The sequence below is a fragment of the Leptonychotes weddellii genome, chromosome 6 (assembly GCF_054177405.1).
Source record: "Leptonychotes weddellii isolate Sample4059 chromosome 6, ASM5417740v2, whole genome shotgun sequence".
NCBI lineage: Eukaryota > Metazoa > Chordata > Mammalia > Carnivora > Phocidae > Leptonychotes > Leptonychotes weddellii.
In genome coordinates, this window is record NC_138374.1 from 18,125,079 (window position 1) to 18,152,135 (window position 27,057).

Consider the following 27,057-nt stretch of genomic DNA (forward strand, 5'->3'; position numbering starts at 1 on the left):
ACATCCATAGATCTGGACAGTAGAACTGAGACTGAGAATCAAAGTCCTAAGTCCTTCCAGGATCTTGAGATCCCAGAGATATAGTTAAGGTCACCATACACTGTCAAGAGAAAAAATAGGTCACTTGGGGAACATTTCTTCTAATATGAGCTGAAACAAGAAGGGTTTTTATATAGTGAATTTTCAACTAATTTGAAAATAAATATACCAGGACATCACTTATTCAGAAGCAACAGTCCTACTCAAAATCTCACTGCGGTTAAAAAAAAAAAAAAAAAATCAAAATTCCACAAAGTAATTCAGGCTAAGCAACCACCCCTGAATTGAAAGTTCGTGATACCAAATCCATCTATTTAAAATACTGTTTATTTGTGATTTAACATTAATTAGCATTACATCTAAGAGCAATATCAGATAACATTTATACATTTTCCACAGGACACAGAGGTTCATTGGCTCATTCTTTATGCCAAAGCAAGTAAAGAGAGGCATTAGCAGAAGGTGCAAATAGTTCACTGTTGCGTTTAAAAAATATTTATGCACACTGCATTCATTTAAGATATATATATATATTTAAAAAGTTATGGAAAAGCACAGTTCACAGGTTACTGTTTCTACATACGTTGTAATACAACATAAATGATGTAGAACATAAAAAAAGTCCTCAAATACAGAATTAAGCAACTGAAAGTTTCCACTAAGAGATTAACACACTGATTCCAGTAGTTAGTGAGATCTAGAATGAAATTTCCAGGCTCTGTTTCAACTTTGCATCATCATACACATACAGTCAAACAGAACCAGCCCCAGAACACACTGTAATCAATGTGATTTTTTTTACATGCCAACTCATCCTCCAGAAACACTTTGGATTATTTTTACCCACTGACCATTTTGGATCATTGATTTTACATTGATTTGTGACATCACTTGGGTGAAGGGGGCAAAAAACTATATTAAGTCTAGGTTTAAATTTGTATTTACATTAGAAAGAAAGTTAACTGAAACAAGATAAGAAAATTTTGTAAAAATCAAGAAGTGGTAGGTTTTCTCACTGGGGGATCAGACCCACTGATTTCTTCTAGTACTGCCTTCTAAAGATACAGAAATTAAAAGGAATTGACCCTTTTAAAACTCAAATATCAACGAAGAAATATGATTTTGGCAAAGCAAAATTTTAGCAATTTGGGACATGTTTCAAATAAACTACGCTTCAAATCCTATCGTGACTATGAGTCTTTATCAAACTAGAATTCTTTGCATGACACCACTTTTGTTCCCTTCATTTTTCACTTTCTCTTTTCCTTCTCATTTGGTTACCGTATGAGAGCTTCTTCATTTGTTAGCAATACTAAGAGAAAAATACATGATAAGGTTCAAATATGAATCTAGTCATACCTTGAAATGCTCTAATCCCCCTTTTGATACCAAGTCCCTGGATTCTTGAATTATATTTAAGTATACTTAGTACCAAGCAGCCTCAAATATGCTCTATGGTTATATGATTGGCTAATATGCTTATGATGCTTAAATTGAATGGTATACAAACATCTCAACATACAAAAATCGTTTTTACCAGAGTTAAACTAAATAACCCATGTTACATGTACAAAATCCCCTTTGTTGAAAAATAAGGGGCTTTCTAAACTAATAAAAAAGGAAGTTTTCAAAAATTATAGTTTACTAAAATGATTTTTTTTGGCAAAGAAAGTTACTTCAGGTGAGGAAATTTTATACTATGAATAAAATTCCAAATGAATCTTTTCCTAAACTTTTTTTAAAAAAAATTATGTGCCAGTGTATACTAATGCCATAGATTCTTAGAAGCTTTTAAAGCATTCTGTTAATGCCCACTGAAACAATGGGAACCCAAAAGGTACAGTCAATAATCATGGTAAAAAATTATAATCTGATTACCCAGTGAAGCAGGTGTTGAGAAATAAAAATTCTCTCGCTTGTTCACTGGTAATTTGTTTCCAACAGATATTATGCAGAAGGCCTGAAGTAATTCAGACAGATATGTTTGTGGTGAATTATAGTAATACTTCATGAGGGCAGAGCTAACTAAAACTAGCAAGTATTTAAAAATTCAAAAACCTTTTTTGGACATATAAAATGAGAGATGAATTTGAGATTTTTTTTCATAATGTTTTTCTTTTAGTAAAATCTCTTTCCAGTTCTTAAAGTCCGGTTTGCTACATACCCCCAATCTTATCTACCACTGCATATTAATGATCAACTTAAATGTGGTATTTAAATGTGCAATGTCACATTGTAATAATAATAATTATAAAAAGACTTTAGTTAGGCTTCAACTTTCTCCTTTTTTTTGTTCTTTTTCAGAAAAGAAGGAGTACGGAATTTCTTCTTTTTCTTGGATGGTGATTTTGAAGGTGAGCCTTCAGGTGACAGGACTTCTTCAATTTTTTCTGGAGACTTAATGGTAATCTCGATGTTCTCTATGGTCGTGCTTGTAGTTAACCTACTCACTCGCTTAGCAAGCTCATCTTCAACATCATGCATATCATCCTTGCCATTCACTACCATGACAGGCTCTTCCATGGAGATGAAGCTCTTGGAAAATAGCTCATGGTTTTCTACAAAAGGGGAGGGTTTTTTTTTTTTTTGGTTATTTTATATAGTTAAAATCTTTGCTTTATTCTACAAAACTGAAACATTTCAGCAATGTACTAAGGCATTACTTTAATTTCAATAAAGATAAATCATTATCTTAATAGACTATGGATCTATTAGCATGAAGCTGATTTTCTCACATGGTATAAAGGGGAAGGGGACAAAGTTTTTAGACCAAAGGATGAAGGATAGATAAGTCTGGTTTGATGATTTGAGTTTCATTGTAAATCAAGTCAGTATAAATGAGGAAGACAACATGTATTTTTCTTTAATTTTGGGGTCATTTGGCAATCAAAACTGAAAAAGATTTCATGCTTCTGATTGGAAGATGTGGGACAAACCACTTTTAATTTCACAAATTCTTAAGAACTACTGGTTGCCAAAATCCCGATTAAGGTAAATCAATATAAACTATGAACAAAAGTAGCACACCATTTAATAAAAAAAGAGATATAAAATTATGGGAGCTTTAAGTAAAATCCATGGCAAACTTATTGCAATCAGGCATTCAATTTCTTTACATGAAAACAAACGACAGAGGACAAACTCTTAAGACTAACTCAGTGAATGCTATGGGAAGTTACAGTGAATACCTTCTAATTTTTCAGGGATATTTTGCGGCGACTGAGTTTGAGACTGAATTTGTGAAACAGATGAAGCGTCATCTGAGAGTAATTCCTGCTCAGCATCTGTTGGATGAGAGTTTAGTTAAAAGCCATGCAAAACAAAGAAGCGTAAGATCTCACGGAGGTTAGTGCGTACTTGGAACACCTGCAGACATATGATAAACTTCAGCAATGAGCTGAGCATGCTAACAGCTATCTCATATATCAATAATTACGCATTAAGAGGAGGTTAATGTGTTAACATTTCTGGCTGCTAATAATAAGTTTACATACATGCTTACTATAAGGAAGCATGGCTACTCACAGACCAGGCAAATAATATGTATGCATTTAGCTTTTGCTAGAGTGTTAGAAAACCAAAATATATTGAGCAGCCAGGTGAAAAGAATGATGAAGTCTCACCAATGATGCTACATTCATGAGGCAGAATGCCTCACTGAATTTTTGAACAATATCCTATTAGTGATTCCTGTCAGAGCAATATTAGTGAGCTAATTCAGAAGGCCATAATGAATGTGGAAGAAACTATTTATAAAAATATATATATAAAAGGTGACGGTTCTAGAGTGCAGTATTTATTACCTGGCATCTTTAGGCTTTCAAAAAATGAGAGATTAAAGAGGGACCATTTTACAAAATAGAGAAACAAAGTTTCCAACCTTAGGTTAGAATAAATAAATTCACTAATACCACTTAGAACATTTAGCATAATCACATTAATGAGTCAGGATGACTCCCTCTTGTGACAAAGGCACCAACTAACATACTGATAAAAATCATTCTCTGGGTGATCCAGCTGTCAATTCTTTCTACACGATACCTAACATGGACAAAAATTCTTTATCTATTGGTTCTGCTTTGGGTAAAAATTTCAACTATATGTTGTAGATGCTCTAAAGCAGAGGCTTTTACCCTTTTTTGGGGTCACAGACTTCTTGTCCCTTACCCTGCGTGCCCTCTTTCCCCAAATGTATATCATATAAAATTAAGCATATATTTTTCAGATGGCTCATGGACTGTCTGGAGCTTATCTAAAGACCCAAGATTGAGAACCCCTGCTATAAAGAATTTCTTATTTTTGAGAAAAAGGGAGCTAGCATTTAATTAGCTGGGGTTTCATGAACAACTTTTAAATATAATCCTTACTTAGGGTTCTGAAGTCAGAAAAACTCAACCTCATGAGAGTGACCATGTGCTTAAAGAAAGTCACCTCAAAACTTTGGCAGTTTGCTTTTGGAATTATAATACTGGCACCTTGCAACACCCAAAAACAAGAGAGATTTTACAAAGCCTTAAAAGACGTACAATATATGCTGTAATGTTTAAATCTATTACTGTATCTGTATTTACTTGAGTTGATAATTCTTATCTGTGGATTTCACATTACTATGAAAGACTTTCTGCTGGCCATCAGATTGCTTTCGGAAGAAAACTGTTTTTTCTACATGCAAACATACATGGACTATGGTGGCTCTTTGCATTTTAGCTCCACCCACACTCAGTAAGGTCTGGGAGAGATAACATAGCACAATCAATTACAGAAGGAACATTTAAAAAAAACAAAACACTGACTGCCTTCCATCCAACTCAAGGTGTTCTGCTGTTAGTAGTATGGTTATAAGGCTTAATCTGAAAATGAACTAACCTTCCAGGCCCTGCTGTTTACGTTCAATTGTCTTCTTATACTCTTCAAGCTCTCTTTCTGTGAGATGACTGAAGGGGTTGGGAGGAGCTGGTGGGGCCTGATCGTCATCTTCAAATTGCATGGTCTTGCAGAGAAAAACATTGAGAGATCAGAGGTTATTCTTCAGAACTGGGTTAGGGGTTCTGAGGGCTCCCAGAATGATGGTGGGAAAATTGTAGGAAACTGAAGAATTCTCCAGATAAATGGCCTCAGATAAAAGAACTACAGATATTAACATTTGGGGATTCTCCAGAGAAACAACCAGTGACCTTAGAGTGAAGCTCACCAGTTCCCAAGCTCTGCACACACCCAGAGCATCTGACTGGCTTTTCAGTGCCCTGTTCTTAAATATAAACAGACTGCCATGTATTACTAGACACCTGAGGAACGCTTCCAACATGGAAGGGAGAAACCAGGGGGAAAAAAAAAAAGGGAACTCAGAAGAAACAAGGAAAATAAAGGAGGGAGAAGCAGGCTTCCCGCGGAGCAGGGAGCCTGATGTGGGGCTCGATCCCAGGACCCCGGGATCATGACCTGAGCCAAAGGCAGTCGCTTAACCAACTGAGCCACCCAGGCGCTCAAGCCTAGGTGTTATTTAAAAAAGAAACATTCAGGGAATAAGCAGTCTTGAAAATTTTTCAAAAATACATCAAAACAGAAAATTAAACAGAAGGATAAGAAAATAAAGTCAAGCAAATCTCCCAGAAAACAGGAAAAAAAGACAAAGGGATGGAAAATGGGAAAGAAAAATCGAAGAGGTTCAACTAACAGCAAATCTTGACAGAAAAAGAGATTGGAGGAAAAAACTATTGAACAAATACATTTTAAAAATTCCCAGAGCTGAAGGATAGGACTTTGCAGATTGAAAAGGGTTACTGAATGCTAAGAACAAAGACTAAAAGAAATCTACTACAGAGCACATCATCGTAAAACTTCAGAACAGCAGGGATGTAGAAGAGATCTAAAAGAATAAAAAAGGACCCTACACAAAGTCACATGAATCACAGTGCTCCTCTCCTACTTCTCAACAGTAACATGGAGTTAGGGGACAACAGAGTGATGCTTTCCATATTTTTGAGGTAAATTATTCTAAACTAGAATTCTGTGTCTATTATATGAACATCTGAGGGTAGGACACAGGATTTCAAGCTGTTACCTTCTGTGTATCCCTTTTCAGAAAGCTAGGAAGAGGATATGCTCATTGATAAAGGAATAAATCAAGAAACTGGAAGACACGATGCAGGAAAGAGGGGATACTACACAGTCAAGAATCAGAGGAATCCTCAGGATGAGACTGTGCAGCTGGCCTAAAGAGCAACCAGTCCAGATCTGGGCCAAAAGACAGAGTAACGGGAGGTTACCTGTTACCTTCAAAGACAGAGTAACGGGAGATTACCTGTTACCTTCGACCCTTTGGAAAATAATAATAAGGGCTTTAAAATTCCTTTGAAAAGTTTGGGAAGAACTAAGCCAATGTACCTAAAATACTAAGCCAACGAAAAAAGGAGGCACTTATTAACTCCAGGGGTCAGAGACCAGTATAAGAAAGGATTTGTAATCATGGGATATTACCTGGCTCAGCAGTAAACACTGAATACTGTGAATAATAACATTGAAAGCTGATTTAACCAGGAAACTAATATAATCTTTCCCCCACATTTTCTCATCTCTGAAATCGGGATTCATCTAATGATTGATAGCTTCCTACAATTATAATTGTGAGAGTTTTTTCTCTTTTAGTGATATACAAAACAACGGTACTTCTTACAGTTGATGACAGAGATTCGATGAAATCAACTGAGATCTAAAATTAACAGGCCAAGAACTCTTTAGAAACGTGAAGGTAAATGCTAGAACAAAGTCCTTGCCCCTGGAAATTGGAAGTTGAAGGTGATATTTTAAGTCTGGCAGTTACTTGACTTTTCAACTTGTGCTTATATTAACTTTAGTAAAAATAAATATTCATATATAAAAAACAAAGAAATTAATGTGGTAGATATAAATCAAAGATCATATTGCTTCATGGACTTACAGAAGGAGGTTTATCCACAACAATTCCAGCAAGCAACTGAGATTGTGGTCCTGCTGTTTTCAAGTCATATCGGTTTTGTTCTCGAATCTGAATTGAAATACAATAAGAAGTTCTTGGGGACAACTATGTAGATGACTTTTACTCTCTCTTTTCCCACAGGCTTGCTATTTGACCACCCAGAGCCTTTTTTGTTCCTGTCTCCATCCATCCCAACAACGCACATTCATCTCCTCCACTCTTCCTGATGTGTGATTTCTATTGCCTTATGTGGTTAGAGAATTACATTTTCCACTAGCGCCGGGGCTCACTCTCACTAACCCAGCAGCAATATGTTTAGTGCTTCTCCCCGTGTAGCCCGCTTACCGCTGACTAGCACAGAGCTGGACGTATTCAATACAAGCCACAATTACACTGAGTTTCAAAATCTTCTTTATTCAAACCCCCAAGCTAGGTATTAATCAGATTTAATCACTAGTTATTTGAACATAAAACAGTATAAAAAATGCCTCTCCTGGCCACAGAAGACCACATCTTACCTTATTTCTCTTTTCCAGTACCTCATTCGGGTTTGTGTTTAAAGGAACAAACTGATTTGGATCTTCAATTTTGATAGGTGTTCCACTACTAACTTTAGAAGAATCCTCTGCTCTCATCCACTAAAAAATAAAAAATTTTATAGAATGAAGCTTTGTGTTAAGGAACAAGGGTAGGTTCTTGGTAACTGTTTATTGACCCAAGGAGAGGAAGCATACACTGCCAATATTTTAAAGAATTTCACTAAGCAGTATTTAGTGGTCAATTACTGTATATCTCATACTAGTTAGAAAAAGGCTCACGATCAGCACTCACTTAAAAAAATGTGATTACTATTTACATGAATACTCATTTATATGGCTACTTAAATTTTCCCCTTTTGGCATTTTCAAATATGATGCTCAAAACATTCCAAGCACAGATACAGAGCTTGATCTCGTATTAACTCACATTCAGAGATGGCGTCTGCATTGAAGTTTCTTCAACTGATGATGGCTAAGTCACCGAAAAGGACTCAAGGACCCCCTGACCAGCATTTTACAAAGAGAGTAATCTGGTAGTGACCCATAATATAACAGAATGATAGGAGTCTTATAGAATTCTTCTTCTTCACCCCATATTATATCCCTAAAAGAAGGCTAATATTCATCAAGATTAGTAATGGTTGGCCATCAGTCTGTCAATAAAATTAATTCTGGGAAACTAAGGAGTTTAATTATGTTCTTTTCCTAGGAGATAAGAAATCTTTTTTGGGGGGCACCTGGGTGGCTCAGTTGTTAAGCGTCTGCCTTCGGCTCAGGTCATGATCCCAGGGTCCTGGGATCAAGCCCCGCATCGGGCTCCCTGCTCCGCGGGAAGCCCGCTTCTCCCTCTCCCACTCCCCCTGCTTGTATTCCCTCTCTCGCTGTCTTTCTCTCTGTCAAATAAATAAAATAAAATCTTAAAAAAAAGAATTTAGAAAAAAAAAGAAATCTTTTTTTTTTTTTAAGATTTATTTATTCGAGAGAGTGAGAGAGAGCACAAGCAGGGTCAGGACCCTGGGATCATGACCTGAGCTGAAGGCAGCCGCTTAACCGACTGAGCCACCCAGGTGCCCCAGGAGATAAGAAATCTTACAGACTAGGGAGAAACGCTTTGATGTCTAGGCACTTCCATATTGAATGGTACTGATTGATATGACAGGATGAACAATTTTGAGTATTTAGAGGATATTTGGTGATAAGCACTCTAAAACTAAACCAAATCTGAAGCAAAATGTTGAAAAAGATAAGACAACCCATTTCTCTCTCTACAAGATCTTGCCTAAGGTTAAATACGTGCAGTAATTCATGAAACTCTGGCACCATTACGTTTTGGTAACTTTTATAGCTCTGATTCACTGGTGTAATATAAACTGCAAAGCAGTAGCTAATAGTGGATTAAGAAGAGGGCTCCAGAGTCATTGTTGTATGCATTCAAATACTGACTTTACTATTCACAAATGATTAGTTAATCCCTCTGTGCCCCAGTTTTCACATCTATAAAATGGGGGAGAAAAATAGCATCCTCTCCGTATTAAGAGAATTAATTGAGAATTCACTTATGGTCCATAAAACAAAATATCTTGTTACAAAGTTTATAACTGATAAATGACAGGTTATTATTATTATATTCTGCTTTCCCAGTATTTTTAACAGAGAACTTTCAATTCATGAGTAACTAGGCAAAATATTTCGTAAAGGCGAACCATATAAATAGTGACATACTGTGATTTTGGTCCTGGGACTGGTTTCACCATTCCGAGACTCCTCAGGCACATTCACTTTCATGTAAGTATTTGGGGAGTTCAGCCATCTTGTTTTTTCCCGCTGCTGCCTCTGTGCCATATATTTGAGAGGAGACAGTAGCACTGTGTCATCCTCGAAGGAAAAAGCAGTCACAGTTGCTGGGATCTCCACATCACTCTTGTGCCTGGGCTTCTCTCGAACAAGAGGATGCCTGTAAGCATAGCCTGTTCTATACCCCTAAGGGACAAAAAAAACCACATCTGAAGCAATCAAACATGTACCAAACACAGCATCTGGACTCTAATTCTTTAAATAAATGATCAAAAAGACTCCTCTGTTGAAAAACAAAGGGGAAAGTATCTTTCAAACCCCACATAACTTCCACATAACACTAGAGTTGAAATTAAGCAAATTTCAAGATTTGGTTAAAACAGATTCCAGCTGACAATGCTATTTCCACTCACACAACTGATCCTGACAAAGGTAATTTCAAAACTGCTGACCAGAAACATTTTCCTAGCTATTTTCCAGTTTTGTGGAAGCCAAATCTCAGTGCTCATTTAAGTCTTTGTTTCAGGGTCTGAAGGCAATCTATCTCTGACCCTTAGTGGAAGAGGGTAAAATCTTAAGATGACATCTGCATGTTTCACCGTATGATTCTTAAAAATGTGGTAAAATTACACTGGAATGCCAGAGGCATAAGGAGTGCCCCAGATAGTCCAAAGGGGGATGGAGGCATTTGCTCTTGAATCTGAAGACATGAAAACCAAGTTTATGTACAATTTTTCACCTACCAAATTATCCAGAGTCCTCATCAGCCCTTCAAACTCAATCTCGCCAACCTTCCATTTTTGATGGGAACCCATATTCACTCCTCCTCCTCCAGATGCTACCACAGTGTAAGTGAAAGCTTTGTACTTCTGAGGATCCAGCACAAGCAGATTGTCTACTCCACCTGCCCCTGCTAATGCCCACACCTGTAATCAATGGCAAAATAGAGAGGCACAAGACTGTAAAGATTATAAATATTTTACCTTTAAAAAGGTATAATTTTAATTCAGCAAATACCTCTAACACTTGTTCAGGCTACTAACAACAAAAATAAGGCAATATACTTGTGAGAAAAGGCAGCTGAAGTATCTTTTCTACCTATCTGAAAAAGATACCTTCCAGGATTCTGACCCTCCCTGATGGAAAACACATTTAGAGCCATTCCTTTTAACGTATTTCAAGAAACTGAATTCTCTTGCCAAATTTTAAAGTTATCTTGCAGCTTTCCCATGGTTATCCTTTTTTTTTTTTCTGAAAGTTCTAATTTTAAAGGAATATAGACACTATACTGTGAATTTAAGGATATTTAGGCAGAAGTCAGCTCATTTTAATCAAGCTTTTCACAGCTTCATTTGAGAAGAGGAGGTACTGCTAAAGCAAAAAAAAAAAGGTTGGTTAAGACATTAAAACTGACAGAAAAGTTTTTTCCCCTTTTTTGTGGCCCTTCCAATAAATTAAGATTATTACCATTTGCTTCAAGAGAATCTTCTTGAAGATGGAAATTAGGTCTGTTAAAAATACATTCAGCTTCTCTGAGAAAAAAGTGGCTGATAACTATCCAACCTATTATAATAAATCTGAGGCCGTGCAATTGTTAGAAACTGCACAAGTTAGTAAGACTTCTGGCCCTGCTCTTACACTTTTTATAAAAGTGGCTATAATACATCTGATCTTTGAGGACTGACAGTTGCCTCTGTTTCTCAATTAGTACCACACCACTTCAGGGTAAAAACAGAGATGTGTACAATTACACTATCTTAAAAAGAAGGATTATGGGGAAAATGATGTTTATGAGGCACTCAGATTTGTGTGTATTTATATGTGACACTTTTTTCCCACCCTATTTTCAATTCAAGAGATAACTGAGCTGACCCTTTTTATTCAAGTAAAACAGAACTTCTCTTAAAAGACAAACAAAACAAAAAGCCAATAGGACTTTGAAAATAAGTAAATACAAAACCCATCTCAACAAGCAAATTACAAAGCAATAAAAAAAAGTGTGTGGGGGGGGGAGGATAATTTTTCCTACCTGAATCTCACAGGCTATCTGCACGTTAAATATATAATGAAAAGCCTCCTCAACTGTTTCTCCAAGGGCTACCACACCATGATTTCTGAGTACCAGCACCTAAAATAGAATCCCAAAGCAATCACTTTAAATAACTGGCATAGCTCACACTGTTTTCATCAACAGCAACAGCAACAAAAATAGCTCCTTCGATAGAAACTCTACTTACATACCTTACAACTTGGCCCCAGAACTTTCTGGAGTTGAATTCTCTCCTCCTGTTCATCAAGTGACCCTTGGTAGTCATAATAGGCAATATCTCCCAGGATGAGGGACTCTTGAGAAATTGGAAGGATCCCACACTTCATGGAGGATACCTATTTGATTGGGTCCATGTCAAGAGGACACATTTAGTTACTAATTACACTCTCCTAGGAACCTGATTCTTTAGTCAGCTCAGGAAGCACTGGCCTATTCACTGTGTTCACCATTCCAGCCCATCTCCCACTTTAGCTCGTCACTTCTTCCAGAGGGGGAAAAAAAAAGGATTTAGGGGATACAAGTCAATTTAAATGTTGTGCCAAATATTATGAAAGAAACTTTGCTCCAAAGAACTCAGTACCCAATTATTAGCTGATTAGTTAAAAAGGCCAATGCTATCTCTCCAGGTGTTTCCTACAATGTCAGCATTTGGTCCAAAGGAACTTTTGCTTTCTGGGTATTCAGAGGATTAATATTTTGAATATAATTCTGAATGATTATGCAGTGTGAAAGCGTGCAGGTAGTAAAGCATCACATAAGGAAAACCATGGAAATTAAATACACTTCCCAGAGCCATTGCTGGGTTTAGTCTTCAGCGACTTACAGCTGCTGTTGCAAGAGTATGGATGTGGATCACACACTTAACATCAGGACGTGTGGAATAGATTGCAGCATGGGGACTGAAGCCTGTGTGGTCAATTTTCAAATTAGTACTTCCCTGATCAACCACTTCTCCTATTATATTGACTTTCACCTGGAAAAAATCAGAGAGACATATTTAATTGGTATCAATGTATCAAAGACATGTATCAAAGTCTGCCTGTGGTCCACCAGCTAAACCAGGGGGTGGCAAACTTTTTTGTCAAAGACAAACAGTAAATATTTTAGACTTTGTGGGCCTCTGATGCAACTACTCAACTCTGCCACTCTATGTAGAACCATAAAGAACTGTAAAAAAAAAAAAAAAAAAAAAGTGTGGCTTTGTTCCCATTAAACTTTATTTACAAAAAACAGGCAGTCTGCAACAAAACTTAGAATTTATAAGAAGTAGTTTCTAAAAAGCCAAATAACTTAAAACTCTTCACTAAAGGTCTGGACAAGGTCTGGCATTTACTAAACTGGCTGGAAAATGTCCATTTGCTAACACTGCAGCACCAAGAACCAATGCAGTTCCTGCCATTCTAGAAGCCAATGATACTGGCTATGAGCATAATCATGGAAAAATAAAATGCTACACAGTCAGCCCCTCTGCTCAGACCAACTGAATTTTGCTGAAATCTATCTATAAAATACACACAGACTTTGTGTGTGGGTTTTAAAAAAATTCCAGAGTGTACAGGGTGGAAAAAAATTCAAAAGATTCCCTTCAAAGCATGGATAGGTTCACTGATAAGACCAACTTATTTATTAGTCTCTTCAACTACCTTGTTTTTCTTGACCCCTAAAGCTTTTCTTAAAAAAAAATCAACATAACCTTCCAAACTCTTTCCTGTTCATTAGCAAATGTTTTCCCATCCATACCTTCTCTTGTTCTGTCCTGTACTAAAAACTAAAAGCTGTAAGAAAAGCACAAAGAAGGACAGAAAAAGTAACATAGGAATGAAAATTATACCAAATTGGAGGCTGTGGCTTCAGAAAAAGACAGGCCTCTAGGAATTATTATTATGTGGTCTTGCTCCTTACTTATTCTCACCTGAAAGAAAGAAAAAAAAAATAGGGAATTACTGTGAGGTGTTCTTATTTTGCAGTGTAAATACGACGGGGAATATATTTGCAGTGAATAACTGTAAGAGATCGGGGGTGGGGGAGGCTGACAGGAAGCAAGAAAGCAGAAATTAAAGGTGTGCAACAGGAAACTTTCCTTGAAAAGGTTTCTTCCCTCAACACTCAAGCACTTGCTAAAAATTTCTGACATTAGTTTCTCATTTACTGAACTTACCTGAAGTGTTATCCCAGGAGTTCTAAGGTTGCTTAGGGTCAGCTACATTCATGAGAAAATATTAACTGAATGTGGTAATGACTATAATTTCGATTTACAACATGGAAATTAAGGGAAAAGGGGCAAAGGAAAGAGAACAGAGTCTCTTCTTGGGAAGGAGCTGAAGTGGAGATGAAGGGGGAAACTAAGGAGCGGCCGGGAGGGAAGAAGAGGTGTAAGGAAGACTGCACCTGAGCCACTTCCACCACCAGTTTCATAAGCCTCCAAATATTGTCTGGCTTTCCAGTGTGACAACATGAAAACAGATAATGGAAAAAATCTACTTAAAAAATAAAGCCCAGGGAGGAAACTTCCCTGACCCCCTCTATTTTTCCTGCCCCAACCCAAGTGCTTTTTAGTGACACTCATGCTCAAACAGAATTAATATGGAGAGAGAAAATTCTGCCAGAAGAATTTCTTCTTGGATAGGTTCTACAGCTGGTTTGAACAAAAGGGACACCACAGACAGAAAGTGGAGAAGAAAGCGAGCTTAACTGTAGCCTCTCCCTTGGAGACAAGGTTTAAATCAGGAGTTGGCTGTAACCCAGCATGCTAGGTGCAGAAAATGAAGTCTGGCTGGACTTACGAGTTAAGGTGAGAGGAGTACAGCTGCCTTCTGGCTGGGATTTTTTAGAAAAGGAATCGAAAGCCAAGGAACTCACGGAGATGTATGTATTTGCCAGCTGTGCCCATCCAAACAAGTCCACGAGTCTGTACAGGCTGGCAAGCTTACAGCGGGTAAGCTTTTCTCCCTTCACATATGAGGCTGTATCTGCCCCAGGAAGGTCACTGATAGGTGTGACCATGCCGAGACCTAAAAGGAAAAGTTGTGGAGAGAGATTCACGTCAAGTAACGCGGTACCTGGAAGCAGCCTGAGTCTGCGAGTGTCCCAGCCTTGTAAATAATGATGTGAAACTTCTCAGCCCACACAACGTTCCTTAGCTTATCTTCCTTCACACGAGTACCCGCAGAGCTAAAATGCGCATCAGCAATCTTCGCTATTTCACCTAGTACTGGACTTGTGAGGGAGGGACTTGGTAGGAAAATGGTCACATGATCCTAATGGCGAAAGTGTTATCAATACTGAGGTTATAATGTTATGATGAAAAGATCTCAACAGAAAGCTACTTTTCTAATAGCCCTTTTGACATTTATTAAAAAAAAATTTATTTAAGATAGAGAAGAATGCATTCAAACCCGTCTGCCTTTAGCCGTCACTAAGCAACAAAACCTAGTCTTGGGCTTTAGGGACCCAACCACTAACTTCAACTGTGACCATGTTCCACTTTCTCTCGGTCTTTGTTCTCCTTGACACCATTTACCACCTCTCCCCTGGAATTCTTCTGCAGGCCTGTGTGACACGGCCTGGACCTCCCATTCCCCTTTCACCTGTTGCTTCCTTCTCCTCCAACCAGCTCTCCTCCCTTCTGCCCTCTGTGGCTCCATCCCAAAGCTCAGTCCCCCACTATGCTCCCCTCTCATTTTACTTTTCCCCAGGAAAACACTACAGACTCTTGAATTTTCACTGTCACTTCCGTGTGGAGGACACCCTGAGCTTTATCTGTGACTAGGGCCTCCTGCCCACCCTCCAGCCTACTGCTTCTAACGGCCTGCAACCAACAACATACACATTAAAAAGGTCTAAAAGCGATTCTATCTCCCCGCTTTTTCTGACCTTCTCACTCCTCCTCAGTCTTCTGATGCGCTGGTACTACAATTCCCACAGTCTCACACAAGAAGTAACCTTCCCTGGGCCACCATACGTAATTCATCACCGTGTTCCGTCATCCTTTGCCTTCCAGGTTTCCTCATTTTCCATCCCTGAGTTCGCCTCACATGTAATGCTTTCAATAGGCCGCCTCATTTTGTCCTTGCCTGTAGCCCCTCTCTTTGTAAATCCATTCTTTATAAAGTCACCTTTTGCCTCACTACTCCCCTGCTCTAAGTTTTGCAAAAGCCCAACGTGAAGGCCTACAAGGTGCCAGGAGATTCACGTAAGGGCTGAAACTGGGCCTGCTGAAGACTGTAGGCACTAGAGAGGTCACAAGCCTGGGCTGAAGGGGCAGCTGACACTCTGCGATCGGCTGCTACCATGTGAGAGTCGGAGGTCGGGGCGAACATTTCAACAGAAGTCTCAAGTCAACACTCGAATGTGAGAGCTTCTCAAATGTTCTGAACTAATTCAAAGAACGAGTTTCAATATGTAAGCCATACATTCAAAACAGTATAATTTCTAATAAAATTTCAGAGGCAGCTGTGAATCGATCTCTCACTCTCCCTGCCAATGTTAACTTCTACTTTCCACAACACAAAATAAATTTTCCAGCCAAACTGGCTGATTTCTAGTCCCTGACCTCTGAACCACGGAGCACAAATCTCCTACTGCCATGCCTTTGTATATTCCAGCCAGCAACCTTGGCAGCTCAGCTCCTCTTTCCTGCTATGGTATCTAGGACACTCAGGATAGCTCCTCTTATTATTCTGGTCTTCCCTGACCTGTCTTCCTCTTCCAATTTTCGAAATTTTCTCTTTAGACTCTTTTCTTTCCTGCTTATACCCTCCTGAATGATTATTTAATCAACATACACAGCTATGAGTAATACTTCTTTATGTCCATCTCCCAAGCCACTCCCTTAAGCTCTAGGACTGTATTTCCAACTGCGGCCATGTCTTGGCAGCTCTTGGCAACTTTGGCATGCCTAAAGTTGAACTTCCTCCATTTCCCAAGCCAAAAAGATCCCCAACTCTGGACATTCCTATTTTTGTCTAATAATACCACAAAATTTCCCAGTTAATTCTTCACACAGAAACCACAGAGGTCTTTCTACATCACCCTCCTGCTTAAAATGGCTTTTCAAAGTTAGAATAGAATCCAAACTTCCAACTCTGGCTGGGAAACCCTGAATAATTCAGCCTCTGCCTATGTTGCTGACCTCACTTTGTTCTACTTGTCCCCCCAAACCCATGCTCTCCAGCCATAATCTTTAATTTTTATTCCTTGAAGAGACCACCAAATTCATTCTCATCTTGTTTCCACCTGACATTTGTACTTATTCCTTCTACCTGGAATGTTTTCTCTTGATCTTGGTATGGTTTGTTCCTTCTTACAATTCAGATTTCAGTTTAAATGTCACCTTCTCAGAGAGATTCTCCCTCATCATCCAATCTAAAGTAGTTACCTAGTTCTTCCTATCAAATCACCATCTATTAATTATTTGCACAGCACTTCCTATTATCTGACCATTTTCTTTAGTCTCCACAAGCACAGGAAACTTTGCCCATCTTGTTTATCACTGTATGCCCTATCTCTAACAGGGTGCTTGGAACATAACAGATACTCAATATTACAGAAAGAGCAAAACAAACTAGCTCAACCTTCGAATTTTTCTGTTCCTTCTGATAGAAGGTTTCTCCGAAGCTACAAGAGTGATTTTGGAACTCATAGTTCTTCTCCCACTCCATCCCCACAATACCACATCAAACCTGTCACTAAGTCTTCTCTACTCTTCCTTGGTGATGTCTTTCTCATTGATCTCTTCCTTTTTGTACCCACACTCCTGTTTTAGTTCAAACACTTACACATCACACTGGGACTCTTTCAAAAGTTTTTTTAAACAATATGTATGTGCCAACATGCTGGTCCACTGTGAGTTCTACAACACACCCTAACCTTAGCATGTTTCCATCATCATGTCTCTTTTTATGCCATTCCTCTATTTGGAAAGTACTTGAATTCACTGACTCCTACTTATAAATCTTTAACCAAAAAGAAACAAAGGAGGGAAGAAATGAAGGAAGAGAAGGAAAATGAAAGAGAAGAAAAAGACAATCCTTTAACTCTGACATGAAGCAGTCCCTGACAGTACCTTCTGGTACTCCATATCTGTTCTGGTATTGCAGTGAGCTCTGTACATATCTTGCTGAGATATAAAGTGCTTATAGTGTTCAGCTCACCAAACTGGTGCTCTCACCAAAGAGCTATTATTAAATGAGTAAAATGTCTTCATTCCTCTTTCATACCAAATTCTAACTACTCCATCTTCTAAAGCCTGGTTAGTTCAGGCCTCTCTTTTTCCATAGTTTTCTCAGTCCACTTCAGCCAACAATCAATTCCAACTCTGAGTTCATAGCCTTTTAAAAGATCATTAGACAATTTCTTATGAACTGCTTTGTAAGTTTTTCTTCTATAGTTATCTTGCAGTTTTAATCATTTTTGCATTCATGGAATGTCTCCTCAACCAAAAATATACATTTATCTAGGACAGGGCCCTTGTCTTATAACTATTTTATAATCTTACAAAGTCTAGTAAATGCCTCGTTGATAAGAAAAGGTAAGAGATTTTAACACTTTGTTACTTTAAGTATTAGACGTTATAAACTTAAGGACTGAACCAGAGCAGAATAGGCTGCCAGAGATGTACAGTGTTCAAAGTAGAGATAAAATCGTAATTTTTTCAACTTCCCAAAACTATTTGCAATGACATCGATGGAACTAGAGGGTGTTACGCTGAGCGAAATAAGCCAGAGAAAGACAATTATCATATGATCTCACTGATATGTGGAATTTAAGAAACAAGGCAGAGGATCTTAGGGGAAGAGAGCAAAAAATGAAACAAGACAAAACCAGAGAGGGAGACAAACCATAAGAGACTCTTAAATCTTAGGGAACAAACTGAGCGTTGCTGGAGGGGCGGGGGGTAAGGGGATGGGGTAATTGGGTGATGGACATTAAGGAGGGCACTTGATGTAACGAGCACTGGGTATTATATAAGGCCGATGAATCACTGACCTCTACCTCTGAAACCAATAATACATGTTAATTGAATTAAAATAAAAATTTAAAAAAAATTAATAAACTTTCCAAAACTGACATACTGAGGGGAGGTGAAGTAAAGCCTGAAAAAGAATTGGCCATGATGTAATCTGCGATCTGCTGTAATGCCAGCAATCCAGTTGGGTTGTGGCCTTTCTTCATCTGTTCTTGAATAAGGCATTCCAGGTCTTCCCGAAAGGCCTGAAACACACAAAAATAACCACTAAGCACATACATCTCACTTGGAGCAGAATGATCCAAACATAACTTCCTCTATAATCAATCTTTCCCCCATCCCTCTTTTAAATAAGCTTTCATCTACACTACTTTAAAACAGATACGAAACACAAAATAATAAAGCACTGGAAGCAGCAGCAAGAAGCGCGCTTTCAGGGGAGGGAAAAATCATTAGGAATTCTTAATCTCAAAGAAAATGAGCTACTATAACATCTCCAATAGACAGATACAGATGAAACAACCCTGTTAACAACATGGAACTAGAGGACCAAGTACAGACTGATGGGGAAAGAGAGCCATGCCTTGTCTAGCAGCCTCATTATCTAGGTCAGGCTAGAGTCCCTATTTGAATGGGGCAAGGCTCTGACTACAGACTGCCTCACAGCAGAAGTCTTCACTAAGACATACTAAGTATATCACAGCTTCCATTTATGATTTCCATGGCAATCCCCTAGCTCCACAAACACTGAAAGCAAACTGATAAGCATGGAGAACTGATTACTCCCCTTCTGCAACACTGTGCTAAAGAAAGGACATTTTTTCCCCAACTTTGGGTACTATATGTTCCTGTTCTCAAATTCTGCTGTATCTTTTCTTTTGCAGGCATATGTACATGTGTCAGAAACAGTGTTTATATAAATAAGAATTCTGAACATTAAGAGAAATTCTCTATTCTACTAACCCTTGAGTTGCTAATATGATTCATCATCTGAAACCTCTCAATCCTTCACATTACTTGAAATAGCTCATTTTTATTTCCATAACACCCAACCAGTACTTATTTTATTAAATTCATTATTTGTTCTCTTGCTCAAGCCTTTTTTCATTCATTTTAAACACGAAAGCTCTTCCGATATAAATTCTCTAAACCTTGCTCTTGGTTACATGTGAAGCAGAATGCCTGCCAGAAATTAAGTTCAATTTTTTCCACTTCACCTAAAAGGCAAAAGGCAGAAAACTGCCTTGGAATCACTACCTCCAAGAGGAGTACATACTAACCCCTTGGAGACCATTGGAATAATCTTCATCAGAGGGTGAATTTCCTTTGAGTCACCAACAGCCTTCTTGTAAGGCTGGGAATAAGATCTCCTGGAGTCCCTGCTTAGATGTAGCCTTGCTTAGAGGATAGCTGCATAACTCAGAGGTTTTCAGAAAGGACTTCTTAAAAAAAAAAAAAAAAAAGGCATAGGAACCCCATGGAGGAAAGGAGAAATGTGGTTTGAAGCTATGAGACTGCAGATATTAAGACCAGTCCTGACTCAATGCTTGTGTTGCTTTCAGAACAATAGTTGAGAGGTATCTGTGATGTGAAGAGCTGAGTGCTAACCGCTGTAATCTTGGGAGCTCAACCATGTGGCACCATGGAATACCCTAACTGAGCTTAGCACAGGAAGAGGGAGGTCATCCTTCCCTAATGCACCATGGTGGCCTGTACAGGCATCTGGGTCAACAATGAACCTGCATCTTCTATTGGACAGAGTAAGAGTAGTTTTCAACACCAGGGAGGTCCAGTGGCCATGGGCTGTATACACTTTAGCATGACTCACATACGCACATGCAGACATATGTACACACCACATTTTGGATATAGAAGTCACTGATGAACCCTTTTGGACTATGTAAGCCACTGACGTTCTTGGGACAACTTAGAGGGGAGTAGAAATTCCAAGAGGAAGATGCTGTATTTTCTACTAATACAGCAGGTGGATGTTTGAGTGATTTAAAAAGTACTAGTGACCAGGGGCACCTGGATGGTGCAGTTAGGCATACGATGACGCTTGGTTTCGGCTCAGGTCGTGATCTTGGGGTTGTGAAATCAAGCTCCACGTTGGGCTCTGCACTCAGCACAGAGTCTGCTTGAGATTCTCTCTCCCTCTCCCCCTCCCACTCGTTCTCTCTCTCAAATAAATAAATAAATCTTAAAAAAAAATTCTAGTGACCATATTTGAATTCTGAGTTCATGGAACAGTTTATACCAGTTAAACATGGTTTTTCTTTTACAAATTTGAGGCTTGTTAAATGTAAATCATCAGCACAATGATACAAATTCTAAACATCTAATTCCATTGACTGTACCTAGTTCATTTAAATATGATTTAAACCACAGAACCTATCCTATAAAATATCCTCTACAAAGACACATTACACTGATCAGAAGACTCCATTTCTAAGACTTAGTGAACATAAAATGGTTGTGAGCTTCATACAGATGAGTAACATGAGTATTTTACCATATTTAAGGCTGAAAGGAAAAGAATCTTCTATATATACTCATTTATCTTTATATAAACTATAGAAAACTTCTGGACATTGGCAATGGGCCAGTCGACTCTTCTGAAACTATCTTCCCTTCGAAACCAAATCCTGTTTAAACTTTCCTTCAGCTGAAAGCAGCTATAACCAATATTCTTTTATTCAGTAAAATAATAATTAATAATAATACCTACAATGTATATCACTCATGATTTACATTGCAATAGCTCTGAGAAATGGGCATCATTTTACTGAGTACCCCACCTCACAATGTTCCAGGAAGAATTTAAGACAGATTCCATAGATTAAAATTATACAAAAACAAATATAGGTTAGAAAAATTAAGCTAAGGAAGAAATAAGCATAAGGAGATTAGTCAGAGCCAGGAAGGAGGTTAAGATACAAAGTACATGCTATAAAACTGTAGGCATTTGCTAGAGATTGGCCAAATTTTATCTAAACTCTCTAGCAGCCAACGTGAGTTAAGATAATCTGCTCAGTATGCTGATATACAATGGCTTTAAGATTAAAAACCAACCAGTTGTTCAAGAGAATCACAACTATTTTTGAATTGATGAGACACTTCTGCTGGGTGGGATGAGAAAGCTAAATGAGAAAGGTCGAAAAATTTGTCCAAGGCAGTAATTGTCCAAGGCACAAACTCAGGTCAAATGCTATTTTCATTAGTGAAAATGCTTTTTCCACTTTCATACATCCCACAATATGGTGGGCACCATCCTAAAATTTTGGGATGATCCAGTGTCATAAGGGGAAATATATAAGCCCTCTAAAATCAATTAAGAGAAATATATGAATTTCCCCTATAAGGCTAGTGAATAGCTTCTACACAGTATAGGAAAATAATTTTCAAAGTAAATGAAATTTCCCCAGCCTTTTTATACAGTTGTAAGTGCTTCAACAGATAAGAATTCTTCTATAACAAAAGATTATTTTTTGTCATGAACATATTTATAACTCATTTTTAAGATTTCAATTATTTTTGAAATATTATTCAGATAATTACCTAAGTCATAAGACATTATAAAAACTAATGATAAAAAATTATCTCAGCCGGTTTTAAAAATGTATCTATAAACATATTATTAAGCTTTAAAATATTGTATTAAAAGAAAAACATACTTATCTTTATGATGACAGTTAATCATACTTCTACTAAAATCCAATGTTAATATAATAATCCTTTATAGTTGATTCATTTGAACCTCACAACAAAGTCCTGAGATAGGCAATGATTTGAGCAAGGTTGCACAGCTAGAGCGCCTGGGTGGCTCAGCTGGTCAAGCAACTGCCTTTGGCTCGGGTCATGATCCTGGAGTCCTGGGATCGAGTACCACATCGGGCTCCCTGCTCAGCGGGGAGTCTGCTTCTCCCTCTGACCTTCCTCCCTCCCATGCTCTCTGTCTCTCATTCTCTCTCTCGCAAATAAATAAAATCTTTAAAAAAAAAAAATTAAAAAAGAAAAAGGTTGCACAGCTAATATGTAAATGGAGTAAAGGTTGAAATCTGGAACTCTCAGCTGGGCACAGGATCTTTCCCTAATTTTATAGGAAATTCGTTGTATCACTGAAACCAAATACAACTAATAAGGCAGCAGGCACGTTGTGATCAGAAATATAGGGTGAACTTCCTAGGCTAGATTAGAGCATTATGTTGTAATGATGGAGCAAAAAATTTATATAGCAGCAGATGATGATGATCCACAAGTACCAAATACTTGCCCTCTTATAGCTGGGACTTCTCCCATCAAAGCAGAATGAAAAACTAATTTATACACAGGGCAGCAAGGTGGGCTTCTAAAATCAGATTAAACCAACAATTCCCTAGAGTGTCCACTAGAGGAGTCAGGCTAAAAGATCAAAGAACATATATATAAAGCCACGGCATAAACCATGTCTTCTATCTCTCTCTGAAACAGAACAGAAGAGGTTGTGGGAGTTTTTACACCTTGAATGCATGAATACATGAACGTGAATAAGCCAGACTGCCATGAGGATGATAGATTCTTTGGAGACCTTCAAGAAAACCAAAATATAGTCTAAGGAATTGTGATTATATAATCTTCAAGTGTTGCCATAAAATGCTTTCACTCAGCAATACTGTATATAACTTATACATACAATTTTCACAGAAATACTTGCCTGCTATGTGCTAGTCATTACATGGCTTGCTTTGATGTTATTTAATTGTCACAACCCCACGAGGTTCATTTTACTAACAAGGAAACTGAAGCTCAAGTTAAGTGAGTTTCCTATGTCACATAGCTAATATGTGGTGGTTAACCCAGATCCAAAGCAAGCACCATGTGCATATATGTACATATAAAAACATTCATATAAACAGATTAAAACTGGAAGTGATGAGAAAATGGGCTGACTCCTAACAGGTCAAGATGGTCTGGTACTCCAGGATCTCTATAATCTGTCACAATATAACATTTTGGCTGTATCTACCGTTACTACCTTATGCTTTGGTTTAGCCTATGAGGTTTGCTCATCACTCTCTGATCACAACCTGTACTTTTCTATCCCTGCTCACTCTATTTCATCAAAGGGAAATGCTGGCTTCCTCCGTTCCTCTACCTAATCAGTTCTCAACCTTTATCTAACAACACTCATCTTAAATGCCACCTTCTTCTTGAAGTCTCTCCTTTAATCACCCAATTAGATCTGATCTCCAATTTCTTCTCTTTCCACCCTCCTCTAAGTTCTTTTAACATTTACCTTTACTACACTTAGGGTACCTGTCATAAGATTGTGATTTACTTTTCCCACTCTACTACACCATGATATTGGATGGTTGGGACTGTGACTTTCACATTGCTAGAGTCTCCCTGAGTGTCTAGTTCAATGCTCAATTAATAAAATAGTAAATTAGAGTTTTTCTTTTTCTTTTTTTTTTTTTTAAAGATTTTATTTATTTGAGAGAGGGAGAGAGAGAAAGTGAATGAGCAGGGGGAGTCGCAGAAGGAGAGGGAGAAGGAGACTCCCCACTGAGCAGGGAGCCCGATGCGGGACTCAATCCCAGGACCCTGGGGTCATGACCTGAGCCAAAGGCAGAAGCTTAACCGACTGAACCACCCAGGCAACTTGTTTGTCTTCTTCTTTTCCTAGAATATAAGGAAAGAAAGTAAAGAACCTGATCTCAGTCTTGATTGAGTTAATGATAGCAAAATCCATTTCAAAGGTTTTTAGCACTGGAATTTGAAGCTCTAGAAAACCATCTTAAAAGTCTGTTACTTGAAGGAGAAATTCTTCCTGTGTAATTAGGTATGTACATCATCTAATGGGAGAAATGCATCTTTTTTTTTTTTTTAATAAGAAGAATAATAAGAAATGAATCTTCACTAAATGTTATAGATTTTTGAAAAGTCACTTAATTCTTCAACTCAAACAACAAAATCCTACTTGAAAACTTGGTTTGTCCCCAGAGCATTATAGTTTGGACAGCTCTCTCATTAGACACATGTCCAAAAAAGTATGGTAAAAAAAAAAAAAATCACTAGATGAAAAACAAAATGTTTAAAAGAGGGTACCTTAAAAGCCTTATCTGAATCTTATACCCTTTTATTTTATCCATCGTCTGTCAATACTGAGGGAGTGATCCTATAAACTCTGAATTCATAAGGTCTGAATAAAAATAAACATGATTATAAAAACATGACAGATTTGGAGACCTGACATTCATGTAGGTAAGAGTATACTTTAAGTACAAACATACTTATGTATCCTATAAACCAAAGGTAGAATTATCTTGAAGTATCAGATCTTAGCTTCTGTACCTAGGATCAGAGCTTTTATGAGAAAGTGGTATTGGATGAAAGGTATTTTAAATTACAGAAAAGAGGATCAATTTGATAAAAGAAACTGACCTGATGCAATTATTTCAGTTACGTCTAAAAAAATAAATAAATAAAATAAAAAAGAAAATCACATAGGCTGATTTATAAATAATGTTTAACTTATGGACATCAAACAACAGAATGCTGGTAAATATCACAGATAGATTTTAAATATTCACATCTGGATGTTCTACCTCATAATAATTACTAGAGCGAAAAACTGGAGCAAAAAGAACTAGCATGCTGCTCCCAAGGCACCCTGCAATTATGTTATTAGATCTCTCCCAAAGTGGGATTAGGAGCATAACAAACTTACTTAGAATTTCTCCATTAAGAAATGTATTCATTTGGAAATAGATTACCACTGGTCCTGTTGAAAGGAGAAAAAACAAATAAACCAAATTTTCTTTTGGATGGTCTTTGTCCTCAGCCTAAGTCTTAATTAATATGAAGCTAAAGGTTAGAATAATATCTTTTCGTGATGCTGGCATATAATAAAAACGTAAACAAAATTAATAAAGAAGTCCTGTATCTTAAACTTCCAAAGCAACCAGATAAATCATGGTGCTTTTGATCAACTAATCTAATTAAGGTGCCCTGTTAACTTTTTTTTATTAGAGAGTGAGGGGAGGAGGGACAGAGGGAGAGGGAAAGAGAGAATCTTAAGCAGCTCCAACACCCAGCACGGAGCCTGATATGGCGCTCAATCTCACAACCCTGACCTGAGCTGAAATTGAGAGTTCAGACGCTTAACCGACTAAGCCACACAGGCGCCCTCTGGTGCCCTGTTAACATTTTAGGCCTTACAGTGATATTCTAAAATGTACATGGCTTTGAAGTTTCTCCTATCTTCGAAGTAAACTTGTAGCATTACACATTGCCCTATTAAGAAATGTTAGTGTGTCATGTGCCTGAGTTATCACCACCTATATACTCCTGTCGTTCTAACTTTCAGAGAAACACTGCACACTTCGATCAATCAGTCTAAACTGCTTTCCACAGTGGTAAGGTTTAAGAACATTGATCCTTTTTCTGAAACCCACCAAATGTTTTCCATATTAGGTTGTCAAGTTCAGCAGGAGCTTGGTGGACAACATTCGGGTGTTTAATGACTCAAAGTCCACCCAGCTATTCATATAGCCATCCATCCATGTATGTATGTGGAATTTTAACTAAATATCTACTAAGCACAATGTCCTGTTAGTTTTTCAACTTAACATGCTTCTTTAATGTTGGTAAAGCATCATTTAGTTTCAACAGTTTGCCCTGGACACTTCATTCTGAGATAACGGGGTTAATGATAATCTAGGGTCTCCATAGACATATATATTACTGGTCAAAGAAAACTTGTAGATTCTCCTTAGTGCATTAACAACATCTCTAGCTAAACCTGGTTTAGGTTTTGACAAAAGACTTTGTGAAATTCCTAGAAAGAAGTAATACTTGGGAGTCAGGATGAGACATTCTTTTCTCTTATTTTCTTAGCTGAAGGCAATAAAGTACTGTGTTTGTCATCCAAATTTACAGACACCAAAATGTCTTATGATTGAAAACTCTTCTTGTGTTGGGTTGAATTAACCTTAGCAACAGAATTTGACGATGAATAAAGCAATAATAATATATGGGTGGAGTTTTTTCATTGTTATTGAATGCTTTAAGTGGTACAGCCTACTGGTTAAGAGCGTGAGTTTTGGAGTTTACACTCAGAGCCCAAACTTGTAAAAACTTCAGCAAGTTTTCTAAGACCTCTAAAGTTTCAGTTTATTCAACTGTAAATTAGAGATATTAATATTTTTTTGATTGAGTTGTTTTGAGGATTAAATAGGATTTGATACATAACAGCTGCCCATAATAGGTGTTAATAGGGGGCTTAATAAAAAAGTATTATACTTTGCTTTTATTAGTTTCTCTATTTCCCTTTCTTCTCAAATAAACTCAACACTTTATTATTTATTTATTTATTTATTTTTAAAATTTATTTATTTATTTATTTGACAGAGAGAGAGAGAGAGAGACAGCAAGGGCAGGAACACAAGCAGGGGGAGTGGGAGAGGGAGAAGCAGGCTTCCTGCGGAGCAGGGAGCCTGATGCGGGGCTCGATCCCAGGACCCTGGGATCATGACCTGAGCCGAAGGCAGACGCCTAACAACTGAGCCACCCAGGTGCCCCTAAGCTCAACATTTTAAATAGAAGGCTTACAAACCTGTTTCTTACAAATAAGAATTAGTAATATCTTTGATTTTGATTTTTTTAATATAATGTAGTTTTTGTTTCAGGGGTACAGGTCTGTGATTCATCAGTCTTTTTTTTTTTTTTTAAA

The 27,057-nt window shown here is 37.7% G+C and overlaps 1 protein-coding gene across 2 annotated transcripts; it reads right to left on the reverse strand.

Annotated features, from left to right (window-relative positions):
• Positions 1-348: 348 nt before the first annotated feature.
• On the reverse strand, positions 349-18,589 carry ADD3 (adducin 3). 2 transcript variants are annotated; one of them, XM_031023755.2, is made up of 13 exons: positions 18,451-18,589; positions 14,237-14,388; positions 13,209-13,289; positions 12,201-12,350; positions 11,569-11,712; positions 11,357-11,455; positions 10,071-10,253; positions 9,256-9,513; positions 7,513-7,632; positions 6,977-7,063; positions 4,906-5,029; positions 3,228-3,323; positions 349-2,597 (listed from the first exon to the last, which is right to left on the reverse strand). In XM_031023755.2, the coding sequence occupies exons 1-13, from the start codon at positions 18,548-18,550 to the stop codon at positions 2,305-2,307; spliced, it is 1,887 nt and encodes a 628-aa protein (XP_030879615.1). In that variant the 5' UTR covers positions 18,551-18,589; the 3' UTR covers positions 349-2,304. The 2 variants fall into 2 exon arrangements, with proteins under 2 accessions (XP_030879615.1, XP_081679695.1); XM_081823569.1 differs by lacking the exon at positions 3,228-3,323.
• Between the last annotated feature and the right edge of the window lie 8,468 nt (positions 18,590-27,057).

What these genes read in the sequence shown, in the direction of transcription:
- ADD3 (XM_031023755.2), bottom strand. Translation starts at nt 18,550, where the DNA reads ATGAAGAAAGGCCACAACCCAACTGGATTGCTGGCATTACAGCAGATC. An exon ending in AGATAGCCTGTGAGATTCAG is followed by an intron (nt 10,254 to 11,356) that starts GTAGGAAAAATT and finishes CATTGATTACAG; the next exon opens with GTGTGGGCATTAGCAGGGGC. An exon ending in TGAGGACTCTGGATAATTTG is followed by an intron (nt 9,514 to 10,070) that starts GTAGGTGAAAAA and finishes TTTGTCCCTTAG; the next exon opens with GGGTATAGAACAGGCTATGC.